The sequence below is a fragment of the Lissotriton helveticus genome, chromosome 8 (genome assembly GCF_964261635.1).
Source record: "Lissotriton helveticus chromosome 8, aLisHel1.1, whole genome shotgun sequence".
Classification (NCBI taxonomy): Eukaryota; Metazoa; Chordata; class Amphibia; order Caudata; family Salamandridae; genus Lissotriton; species Lissotriton helveticus.
The window spans coordinates 23,749,257-23,762,505 of NC_136069.1; the positions used below are offsets into that span (position 1 = coordinate 23,749,257).

Consider the following 13,249-nt stretch of genomic DNA (forward strand, 5'->3'; position numbering starts at 1 on the left):
CGCACGCCCTCCCCTCCGCCGACTACATCCTCCTCGGGGACCTCAACTTCCACCTGGAGAACAACAACGACCGCAACACCAGCACCCTGCTCGACAACCTCGCCAACCTGGGACTCAAGCAACTGGTGTCCACCCCCACCCATCTCGCCGGACACACACTCGACGCAGTCTTCTCGTCCAGCACAGACATTGACTTCAGCCACGCCACTGAGCTTCAATGGACGGACCACAGCTGCGTCCACTTCACCTTCAAGAGAACGACGACTCACCACCACCAGCAACAGGCGGCCCGCAGAAGCTGGAACAAGATCACAGCACACCAGCTCGCCACCTCCCTGAGCCAGCACCCTCCTGCCAGCTCAGCGAACCCGAGCCAGGCCGCCGACAACCTCACGACGTGGATCAGCAACTGCGCGGACGAACTCGCACCACTGAGGACCCCGCCTAGCAGACCCGGCAGCAAGAAGGCCCCATGGTTCACCAATGAACTCAAGAGCTCCAAGAAGAACTGCCGAGCTCTGGAGAAAGTCTGGAAAAGGGAACCGACACCGGACAACAGGACCTCCTTCAAAACTGCCACCCGGAAACACCACCAGCTGATCCGCGCCGCCAAGAAAACAGCATTCAAGGACCGGTTGGACAACAACGCACACAACTGCAAGGAACTCTTCAACATCGTGAAAGAGCTATCCAACCCCAGCGCAGGAAACAACGACATCACCCCATCGCAAGACCTCTGCAACTCCCTCGCGTCATACTTCCACAACAAGATCGCGGACATACACAACAGCTTCAACAACCAACCAACGCACACCAAGACCGATCAACCACCCCCCACCACCACCCTCCACGCCTGGACCCCGATCAGCACCGAAGACACCATCCGCACGATGAACTCTATCCACTCCGGTTCACCGACCGACCCCTGCCCTCACCACGTCTTCAACAAGGCCGACGCCGTCATCGCACCCCACCTGCGAGACATCATCAACACATCCTTCGACACCACCATCTTCCCGGAGAGCTGGAAACACGCCGAACTCAGCGCTCTACTCAAGAAACCAACAGCGGACCCCACCGACCTCAAGAATTACCGCCCCATCTCGCTCCTCCCGTTTCCTGCCAAAGTCATCGAGAAGACCGTCAACAAACAGATGGCCGCCTTCCTCGAGACGAACGGATCCCTCGACCCCTCACAGTCCGGCTTCCGAGCCAACCACAGCACCGAGACCGCCCTCATCGCCGCCACCGATGACATCCGAGCCCTGATGGACAATGGAGAAACAGCGGCCCTCATCCTCCTAGACCTCTCCGCGGCATTCGACACGGTCTGCCACCGCACCCTAGTACGGCGCCTCGGCAACATCGGAATCCAGGACAAGGCGCTGGAATGGATCATCTCCTTCCTCGACGGCAGAACACAGAGAGTCCGCCTACCACCGTACAAGTCAGAGGCCTCCGACGTCATCTGCGGCGTCCCCCAAGGATCATCTCTGAGCCCCACCCTCTTCAACGTCTACATGAGTCCCCTCGCGGCCATCGTACGCAAAGACAACCTCAGCATAATCTCCTACGCCGACGACACCCAGCTGATCCTCTCCCTGACCCACGACCCCGCCGCCGCCAGAGCCAACCTGCACGAAGGGATGAAAGAGGTAGCCGAGTGGATGACGACCAGCCGCCTGAAGCTGAACTCGGACAAGACGGAGGTTCTCATCCTGGCCTCCTCACCCTCCGCCTGGGACGACTCCTGGTGGCCTCCCGCCCTGGGCACCGCACCCAAACCGACAGACCATGCACGAAACCTGGGCTTCATCCTGGACTCCTCCCTCTCCATGACCAGGCAAGTCAACGCCGTCTCCTCGTCGTGCTTCAACATCCTACGCATGCTACGGAAGATCTTCTGGTGGATCCCCACCGAGACCAGGAAGACTGTCACCCAGGCCCTCGTCACCAGCCGACTGGACTACGGCAACGCCCTCTACGCCGGTACCACCGCCAAGCTCCAGAAGAGACTCCAGCGGATCCAGAACGCCTCAGCCAGACTCATCCTCGACATCCCACGAACCAGCCACATCTCCGGACATCTGAGAGACCTTCACTGGCTCCCCGTCAACAAAAGAATCACCTTCCGCCTCCTCACCCACGCACACAAAGCCCTACACGACCAAGGCCCGAGCTACCTCAACAGCCGAGTCAACTTCTACGCTCCCAAACGCCACCTCCGATCAGCCAACCACGCCCTCGCCGCCGTCCCCCGCATCCGAAGAGCGACTACGGGAGGAAGGTCCTTCTCCTACCTGGCCGCCAAGACCTGGAACTCCCTCCCGACCGACCTGCGCCTGACCCAAGACCACCTCTCCTTCAGGAAGAAGCTGAAGACCTGGCTGTTCGAGCAGTAGCAGTAGCGGCACCCCCCCCCCCCCCCCCCCAGCGCCTTGAGACCCTACGGGTATGTAGCGCGCTCTATAAGTGCCACTGATTGATTGATTGATTCCACCACAAACATAGTTGAAAAAATCTCAGCACCCAGCAAATCAGTAAGCAGTCTCTCTACGAAAACTTCCAGACTTCCGGAAGGCCAATGATACGCAAGTCACTATGCCGGGCTCTGGCATCCAAGTGCTCAGCTTTATCCTGGAACACCCCCAATACCTTGTCCATCTATCTCTGATTGTTGTTCGCTTCTGTTTGTACCTCTTCGACCTCCGAGATGCTTGTCCAGCCTTTCGGACATATGGTCCATTCTATATGATCGGGAGTTGATTGTGCCTTCTATAGTTGATAGGCTTTTTTGCATAGTGGCCAAGATCTGCTTTATATCACCACTCGTGGCCTCAGATTCCTCCCCAGATCCGGTTGCCGATGTCTCAGAAGCCTCCTCTCTGGGCCTAAATTTTCATTGTTCGAAGTTCAACTTCGATTGGGCTTTGTCTGGCTTGCCCATAGTGAAGGTGTAGCCCACACAGTTAGTGTAATGACCCCTGACGGTTCAGGATTGTTTTTTGGTCTCTTTTACAAAACAGTGGGGATATGTTACAAAATAGAAATGGACCTAGGCCTGCTTTCTGCTTTATATTAGCTTTGCATTGCTATTTTGATGAAACGGGGACTCCCATCTCAACGATGGTGAATGATTCAAACGAACAAGTTACTTACCTTCGGTAACGCTTTTTCTGGTAGATACAGTATCTGCCTGTGGATTCCTCACCTTGTGAATATCCCCCTTGCGTCAGCAATGTTCGGAAAATTCTTTGTAGCATGCCGGCGTGGACAATGTCATAGGAGCACGGCATCGCGCGCGAATCCGTCTGACGTCACTGACTCCTTATTAGACCCACGTCGGCGTGATGACGTCAGTTCCGCCCTTTTTTCCGTGCCTTCGAGGCACCCGGACGGACCAACGACAGCAAATATAAATATATACAGTGCACATAGTACATACAAATCAAAACTGCACACATAGTGCGTAGCAAAGGTATTAAAAACCCAATATATACAAATATAAATACATAAACTCAGGTATAGCAGAGCGGACAATGGGGAGGCGGGTGGGTCAGTGAGGAATCCACAGGCAGATACTGTATCTACCAGAAAAAGCGTTACCGAAGGTAAGTAACTTGTTCTTCTGATAGATACATCTGCCTTGTGGATTCCTCACCTTGTGAATAGAGTCCCACAGCAGTTCCCACTCCCGGAGGAGGGTGTCCACACTGCTATACCAGGAAATCTTGGAGGACAGAGCGCGCGAAATGGCCGTCCCTCCCCACCTCGGTATCTAAGCAATAGTGCTTTGCGAAAGTGTGGAGGGAGGCCCAAGTCGCGGCTCTGCAAATGTCCTCAACAGGAACACCTCTAGACAAAGCGGATGTTGCAGACTTTGCTCTAATTGAATGTGCTCTGATACCCTCAGGAGGGTCCTTACCCGCCAGACAGTAGCAAATCTTGATGCACAGGATTATCCATCTGGAAAGTGTGCGCTTGTGCACCGCTCTGCCCTTTTTGCAGCCAGAAAAACCCACGAAGAGCTGATCATCAACACAACAGTCTTTAGTCCTATCGAGATAGAAACTGACTGCTCTCTTAGGGTCCAAGCGATGAAGCCTCTCCTCCTCCTTGGAAGGGTGAGGGGGAGGATAAAAGGTAGGAAGGGTAATGGATTGTCCTAGATGGAAGGGAGTTACCACCATAGGGAGAAAAGCAGCCCTGGTCCTGAGTACCATTCTTTCAGCATGAATGGTCAAGAATGGGGGCTTGGAACTAAGAGCCTGAAGCTCACTTACCCTCCTTGCCGAGGTAATTGCAACCAAGAAGACCGTTGTACAAGATAAAAGCCTCAAGGGACACTTGTGCAAGGGTTCGAAGGGAGAACCCATCAAATAGGTTAACAGAAGATTCAAATCCCAATGAGGAACAATAAAAGGAGTAGGAGGGAACTTATTAGTGAGACCCTTCAAAAATGTTATAACTACAGGAGACTTAAAAAGAGAGGGCTGATCCGGCAAACAGAGAAATGCCGACAAAGCCAAAATATAACCCTTGACTGTGGCAACAGCAAATCCTTGCTGCGCCAGAGAAAGAGAAAACTGTAAAATGTCAGACAAACAAGCCTTTAAGGGGTCAACAGCCCTCTCCCCACACCAAGAGACAAATTTAGACCACCTATAAGAATAGATGGACTTAGTGGAGTCACGCCTGGCAGAAATAATGACATCCACCACATCGTGAGGGAGAGAAAAGGAATTTAAGTTGCCCCGTTCAATCTCCAGGCATGAAAGTGTAATGTCTGGATGTGGGGGTGTAGAACCTGCCCTTCCATCTGAGAGAGGAGGTCTGCCCTGAGAGGGAGACGGAGCGGCGGGTGAGAGGAGAGGTGGAGAAGATCCGTGTACCACACCCTTCTTGGCTAATCCGGGGCGATCAATATGACTTGGGCCGGTCTTGGCGAACCTTCCTTAGAACCCGAGGAATCAAGGGTATGGGAGGAAACGCGTAAAGGAGTTGTGAGCCCTAACTCAACTGAAACGCGTCCCCCAAGGCTCCTTGCATCGGAAACTGGAGACTGCAGAATGACTGGCAGTGAGCATTCTCGTGAGTGGCGAACAGATCCACCCGAGGAGTTCCCCACATCCGAAAGATGTAGAGAACTACCTCTGGATGGAGCCTCCACTCGTGATCGGCCGAGAACTTACGACTGAGGCTGTCTGCACGTACGTTCAGAACTCCGGCCAGGTGATTTGCCATCAGACAAATCTGATGGTCCCAAACCCGGGACCAGAGTCGCAGTGCCTCTCTGCAGAGACACTGCGACCCCACTCCTCCCTGTTTGTTGATTTACCACATCGCGGTCGTATTGTCCGTCAGGACTTGAACTGACTGACCACGAAGGGAAGGGAGGAAGGCCTTGAGCGCCAGATGTATTGCCCGAAATTCCAAAAGGTTGATGTGAAGCAACCTTTCCTCTGGAGTCCAAAGACCCTTGACCTCCAGATCTCCCAAATGAGCACCCCACCCTAGAGTGGATGCATCCGTTATTACTGTGGCCACCGGAGGAGGTAGATTAAAAGGCTTCCCTTGAGACAGATTGCCTTCCACGCTCCACCAAGACAGATCTGCCGCAGTTTCTCTGGAGATCCTGACTGACTCCCTGAGATCGAGGCACCACTGGAGTGCCCTCATGTGCCAGCGTGCATGGTCGACCAACAGAATGCAAGAAGCCATCAGACCGAGCAGGCGAAGAACCTTCAGGACTGGAACGACCGCTCCATTGCAAAACAAGGGAATCATTTCCTGTATGTCGCGAATCCTTAGAGGAGGAGGGAATGCACGACACACAGTAGTGTCCAGTACCGCACCTATGAACAGGTTGCGCTTGGAGGGCACCAGGTGAGATTTGGGTACATTTATTGAAAAACCCAACCTGTGTAACAACTGAGTTGTCTACTGCAGATGACAGAGCACTGTCTCTGGAGATTCCGCTTTGATCAGCCAATCATCCAGGTACGGGAATACTGGAATCCCCGACCTTCTGAGATGTGCAGCCACCACCGCCATCACCTTGGTGAAAACTCGAGGTGCAGTAGTAAGTCCAAACGGAAGGACCGCAAACTGGTAGTGTTGCGATCCCACCGTAAAACGGAGATACTTTCTGTGCGACTTCAGAATGGGGATGTGAAAATACGCATCCTGCAAGTCGATCGACACCATCCAGTCTTCTTCCATCAGCGCTTGAAGAATCTGTGCAAGTGTGAGCATTTTGAACTTCTCCTGTTTGAGATAGAGGTTCAAAATCCTGAGGTCCAGATTTGGACGTAACCTGCCATCCTTCTTGGGGATCAGGAAATACCCGGAGTAGCACCCCTGACCCCTTTCCTGCTCTGGAACCACCTCTATTGCACCTTTTCTGAACAGTGCCAGGACTTCCTCCTGTAGGAGAAGCAGGTGGTCCTCCGAACAATAACCTTGGCAAGGAGGGTAATTGGGAGGAAACTCCTGAAAAGGAAGTGCATACCCATTTTCTACGAGATTGAGAATCCAAAGATCTGATGTAACCGATTCCCAATCCCGTAGAAAATGAGTAAGCCGACCCCCTACCGGACCCGCATGATCCGGAATGGCGGATCTAGGGCTGCTTTGCTGCTGCAGTTGGGGGTTGATTGTTAGAGGAGGAAGTAGAGGAGGAGGAGGCTTGGCGTCCACGAGCACTTCCCCTTTGTTTACCTCTGTATGATCTATACAAAGGGTTTTGCTGCTGCTGCTGCTGCTGCTGGCCTTGTTTATAGGATTGAAAAGTGGATCTACCAAATCCCCTAAACTTCCTAGTGGCAGAGCCTCTAGCCTGCAGGCCCAAAGACCTTGCCGTTGCCCGGCTATCTTTGAACCTCTCCAATGCTACATCCGCTTTTTTTCCCAAGAGGCCTGTTCCATCCAATGGTAAGTCCATTAGAGTAGACTGTACATCTGCCAGAAAATTCAGACGACTTTAGCCATGCGGCCCTTCTCGTGGCAACAGTAGAGCCCATTATCCTGGCCACAGAGTCCGCCGTGTCCATGCCACTCTGAATTACTAATTACAAAAAGGGGGGTGGTGATGGACAGAGTATACTCAGATGTGAGTCCCTTGCTCATTGCACCATCAGGATTCAAGCAAGCCGGGCCGAAGACGGCTGAAATGCCAGAAACCGGTCCCCGGAAGCTTGTTTCCTTCCCAGTGTAAGAATTGGCTTTTGTAGTCTGGTCTGCCCTGTTCCCATGATGCACTGGGCCAGGGACAGACTAATTTGCATACAGCCAGGTTCTGAAACTGGGATGGTGCAATGAGCTAAAAAACGGTGTTGGATCTAGCCCTGATCTCTTGACTGGGTGAGAGTACTCTGCTTAATTCAGAGACTCTGTCCATCACCACCCCTTGTTGTTAATAATTTTGTCCACCCTAAGCGTGGAAGGGTATACTCAGATGTGAGTCCCTTGCTCATTGCACCATCAGGATTCAAGCAAGCCGGGCCGAAGACGGCTGAAATGCCAGAAACCGGTCCCCGGAAGCTTGTTTCCTTCCCAGTGTAAGAATTGGCTTTTGTAGTCTGGTCTGCCCTGTTCCCATGATGCACTGGGCCAGGGACAGACTAATTTGCATACAGCCAGGTTCTGAAACTGGGATGGTGCAATGAGCTAAAAAACGGTGTTGGATCTAGCCCTGATCTCTTGACTGGGTGAGAGTACTCTGCTTAATTCAGAGACTCTGTCCATCACCACCCCTTGTTGTTAATAACTCTGAATTACTAGGCGGGCTGCTGCCTGAGTATCAGAGACTACCTCATTGAAGTTCTTTTTATTTTCCTCCGGAAGCTTAGTTGACAATTGTTTCACAGAGTCCATCAATGCATGAACATATCTCCCCAGCAGGCAAGTAGCATTGGTAGATTTAAGAGCCATGCTACCCGAGGAGAAATTCTTTTTCGCAGACTGGTCCAAATTTTTAGAGTATTTATCCGCTGGCACCTGTGAAAAAGAACCTGCAGACCTGTTGGAACAAGCTGCCTGCACAACCAGACTTTCCGGAGAAGGATGCGAAGAGAGAAACTCAGGGTCACCAGGTGCCACCCTATAACGTCTTGCCACCGACCTGGAATCTTCCCATCTCCTTCATGCTCCGAAGAATGGCGCGACTCCGGATTCGGTTCTTGCTCCGGAACCGGGGAACCCTCACGAGATCGCATAGATGAAGGTGACACGAAGTCCTTGTGATGTTTTCGAGACGAAGACTTCCTCTTCGAGTCCGAAGACTCTTTACCAGAGTGATGTCTTGAGCTATGCTTCCTCCTCTTGTGCTTCTTCTTCGAGGAGCCCGAAGCATGACCTGAAGCCGACTTCGATCCGGACCTCGACCTCACTCTGGACCTCAACCTCACTCTGGACCTCGACCTCGAAGCCGATCTCGACCTCTACTTCGATCGCGACTTCTGCTTCGACCTTGAACGGCTAGATGTTGACCTCGAAGACCTTCCAGCCTCTTTTCCTTTCACCTTGGCCAGCAGAAGTTTCGCCTCATGTTCTCGTAGTGCCTTTGGGTTCATCTTGAAGCAGGAACGGCAGCTCTTGACATCATGGTCAGAACCAAGACACCACAAACAATCGTCGTGCGGACTGGTAATAGACATCATCCGGGCACACGATCCGCACTGCTTGAACCCCGCCTTCCTCAACGACATCCTCAATAAAGAACAGACACTCGACAGAGAAACAGTAACACAAAATAGCAACAAGTTACTATCTGAATCACAGAAGATCCCAGAAACCGTTAGAGTTGACGACGCGGAAAAAAGGGAACTGACGTCATCACGCTGACGTGGGTCTAATAAGGAGTCGGTGACGTCAGACGGAGTCGCGCGCGATGCCGTGCTCCTATGACGTCGTCCACGCCGGCGTGCTACAAAGAATTTTCCGAACGTTGCTGACGCAAGGGGGATATTCACAAGGTGAGGAATCCACAAGGCAGATGTATCTATCAGAAATGTGAATCTATGAAAGTTCCAATACTGGAGTAACAACCAGGTTAACACCCAGTCCACACACATTATGTCTCCCAGAGCCCTATCATTTATCACGTTTCACTGATCCCATTGATTCATGCTATTGATTCACTGTGATGTGATATTCCAATGTTCAGTGACAAAGCATGTCTTACCAGCGGGCCAGAAGACGTTTCTAACCACTTCATGGTTCTGATCCGTCAAAGGATAGACATCGCCCTCTTCTTTGATGCTTTCTGAGATTATTCCTGTGGTCTTCTCTTTTCCTGCATCAATACAAACATTGAAGAGGTATCTCACCATTAGTCGCTGGAGGTCACAGACCTGCATCATTTCCATCGCTCCAATACGGCCATGTTATCACAGCTAGTCACAGGCACACCAACCGTTTTCCATCCAGCACAAGATGGAAGAATTATAACCATTGTGGCATCTGTCCTAGACTGTGCCTCTCTTTGAGTGAATACTGAGCATTTTCTAGCAAATCGTGCTTCTGTAACAGCTGATTAGTGCTTTATCTATGGTATGTAATTATGTTTGTGGTACTTGAAAAGTGCAAACTTTGCCAAAATGCTGCAGAGGCAAGGATAACAATTAATGTAGAAAAAAAGTGATTCTCAAAGTTACTCCTGTCCCTTCCCCAGACATTTCACCAGAAAACAAACGAACAACTTACTTACCTTCGGTAACACTTTTTCTGGTGGATACAGTATCTGCCTGTGGATTCCTCACCTTGTGAATATCCCCTGCGCAGCAGCCAATTCGGAATTTTTTGTAGCTCTCCACGCCGGCGAGGTCATGGCCGACGTCCCAGAGGGTACGACTCTGCTCGCGACCCCACTGACGTCACTGGATCCATAATAGGGCCTCGTCGGTGTGATGACGTCAGTTCCGCCTCTTTTTTCCGTGCCCCCGAGGCACATGGACGGACCGACATAAACAAGTGAAGTATACACAGTACACAGTATTTGAACCAACACACATAGTGTGAAAACAACTCATATGCTAAACATAATAAAACATTTCCACTGGAAAATACAACATAAATACTTGCAGGTATAGAAGAGTGGACAACGGGGAGGCAGGTGGGCATGTGAGGAATCCACAGGCAGATACTGTATCCACCAGAAAAAGCGTTACCGAAGGCAAGTAACTTGTTCTTCTGATGGATACATCTGCCAGTGGATTCCTCACCTTGTGAATAGATTCCCACAGAAGTCCCCACTCCTGAAGGAGGGTGTCCACTCTCCTATACCAGAAAATCCTGAGCACAGAACGCGCAAAATGGCCGTCTCTCCTTACTTCGGAATCCAAGCAGTAATGTTTCGTGAAAGTGTGGAGGGAAGCCCAAGTTGCTGATCTACAAATGTCCTCTACAGGTACACCCCTGGACGAAGCAGATGTAGCAGACCTTGCTCTAGTTGAATGAGCTCTTAAACCTTCAGGAGGTTTCTTACCCACCAGAGAGTAGCATATCTTGACACACAAGACAATCCATCTTGATAGTGTGCGCTTGTGCACCGCTTTGCCTCTTCTGGCTCCAACAAAACCCACAAAGAGCTGGTCATCCACTCTAAATTCTCTGGTTCTGTCCAGGTAGAAGCTCACCGCCCTCTTAGGGTCCAGGCGGTGAAGACGCTCCTCCTCCTTGGAAGGGAGGATAGAAGGTAGGAAGGGTAATGGACTGTCCCAGATGGAAGGGAGTTACCACCGTAGGCAGAAAAGCAGCCCTGGTCCTAAGTACCATTCGCTCAGCATGAATGGCCAAAAATGGGGGCTTTGAACTAAGAGCTTGAAGCTCACTTACCATCCTTGCCGAGGTAATTGCAATCAAGAAGACCATTTTAAAAGATAACAGTCTCAAGGGACACTTGTGCAAAGGTTCAAAAGAAAGGAGAACCCATCAAGAAAGTAAGCACAAGATTCAAATCCCATTGAGGCACAATAAAGGGAGTAGGAGGAAATGTATTTGTAAGGCCTTTTAGAAATCTTAAAACAACAGGAGATTTAAATATGGACGGCTGATCCAGCAGACAGAGAAAAGCCGATAACCCTTGACCGTAACCACAGCCAACCCTTGCTGAGCCAAAGAAAGAGCAAATTGAAGTATGTCAGACAAACGAGCCTTCAAGGGGTCAAGGGACTGCTCCCCACACCAAGAAACAAACTTAGACCACCTATAAGAGTAGATAGACTTGGTGGAATCACGCCTGGCTGATAAAATGACATCCACATCATGTGGAAGAGAAAAGGAATTCAGGTTGCCCCGTTCAATCTCCAGGCATGAAGGTGTAAGGTCTGGAGGTGGGGGTGTAGTACCTGCCCCTCCATCTGAGAGAGGAGATCTGCCCTGAAAGGGAGACGTAGCGGCGGGCACGAGGAGAGGTGTAGAAGATCTGTGTACCACACCCTTCTTGACCAATCTGGGGCGACCAATATGACTTGGGCCCGGTCTTGGCGAATCTTCCTCAGAACCCGAGGAATCAAGGGTATGGGAGGAAACGCGTAAAGTAGTTTTGAGACCCAACTCAACTGAAACGCGTCTCCCAAAGCTCCCTGCATCGGATACTGGAGACTGCAGAATGACGAGCAGTGAGCGCTCTTGCGATTGGCAAACAGGTCCACCTTAGGAGTCCCCCATGTCCGAAAGACGTGATGAACCACCTCTGGATGAAGCCTACACTCGTGGTCGGCCGAGAACTGCCGACTGAGACTGTCTGCACGCACGTTCAGAACTCCGGCCAGATGATTTGCCATCAGACAAATCTTTTGGTCCTGGACCAGAGACGCAGAGCCTCTCTGCAGAGACACTGCGACCCTATTCCTCCCTGCTTGTTGACATACCACATCGAGGTGGTGTTGTCCATCAGGACCTGAACCGACCAACCGCGAAGGGAAGAGAGGAAGGCCTTGAGCGCCAGACGTACCGCCCGTAACTCTAGAAGGTTGATGTGAAGCAACCTTTCCTCTGGAGACCAAAGACCCTTGATCTCCAGACCCCCCAGATGAGCACCCAACCCTAGAGTGGATGCATCCGTTATCACTGTGGCAACCGATGGAGGCAGATGAAAGGGCTTTCCCGGAGATAGATTGCCCTCTAAGCTCCACCAAGAAAGATCCGCTGCAGCTTCTCTGGAGATCCTCACTGACTCCCTGAGATCTCCGTTGTGTTGATACCACTGCCTGCGGAGGCACCACCGGACTGCCCTCATGTGCCAGCGTGCATGGTTGACTAACAGAATGCAAGAAGCCATCAGACCAAGCAGACGAAGGACCGCCTACAAGTTTTAGACACACAGTATCCCAATTCGAGCCACACACGAGACAAGGTGAAGGTTACCAGCCTTTATTTCAGGTGCAAATGGATGCGCGGGCCAGTGCAAATAAGCAGTCCTTTCAAAGCCTGACCCGTTTCGGGGCCATCCCTTCTTCAGAGGCATACATGAAAAGTTCGCGCTACAGGTAGGCAATAACTTCCTTTATGAAATGTAGGCGGTTGCTCAAGCCGCCGAGCCTGCACCACCCCATGATAACTAGGCGGCCACGGAATCGGATTCACCTATTTCGAAATTGGAGCAATGTGGCAGGATTTGAAATGGATGCAACGGTCGGGACCCATGCCGGGTCTTATCTGCGGCAGGTATCAGCGCATTAACATTCAATTAAGGAATTGCTGGCACTACAACTCCCATAACTACATTGACGTGAATAATGGGCGTGACATTTAATAAAGGAAGTTGTTGCCTACCTGCAGCGCAAACTTTTCATGTATGCCTCTGAAGAAGGGATGGCCCCGAAACGCGTCAGGCTTTGAAAGGACTGCTTATTTGCACTGGCCCACGCATCCATTTGCACCTGAAATAAAGGCTGGTAACCTTCACCTTGTCTCGTGTGTGGCTCAAATTGGGATACCGTGTGTCTAAAACTTGTAGGCGGTTGCTCAAGCCGCCGAGCCTGCACCACCCCATGATACCTAGGCGGCCACGGAATCGGATTCACCTATTTCGAAATTGGAGCAATGTGGCAGGATTTGAAATGGATGCAACGGTCAGGACCCATGCCGGGTCTTATCTGCGGCAGGTATCAGCACATTAACATTCACTTAAGGAATTGCTGGCACTACAACTCCCATAACTACATTGACATGAATAATGGGCAGGACATTTCATAAAGGAAGTTGTTGCCTACCTGCAGTACGAACTTTTCATGTATGCCTCTGA

The 13,249-nt window shown here is 51.3% G+C and overlaps 1 protein-coding gene across 3 annotated transcripts in view; it reads right to left on the reverse strand.

Moving 5' to 3' along the window:
• LOC144772247 (uncharacterized) overlaps positions 1-13,249 on the reverse strand; it is a 228,007-nt gene that overhangs the window by 77,321 nt on the left and 137,437 nt on the right. For all 3 annotated transcript variants that reach the window (XR_013599698.1, XR_013599699.1, XM_078656463.1), the window contains exon 5: positions 9,185-9,295. Coding sequence is in view for 1 of the 3 variants with exons in the window: in XM_078656463.1 (XP_078512589.1) it covers positions 9,185-9,295 (111 nt within the window). In the remaining 2 variants the exon portion in view is untranslated. The remainder of the gene's footprint in view (positions 1-9,184; positions 9,296-13,249) is intronic.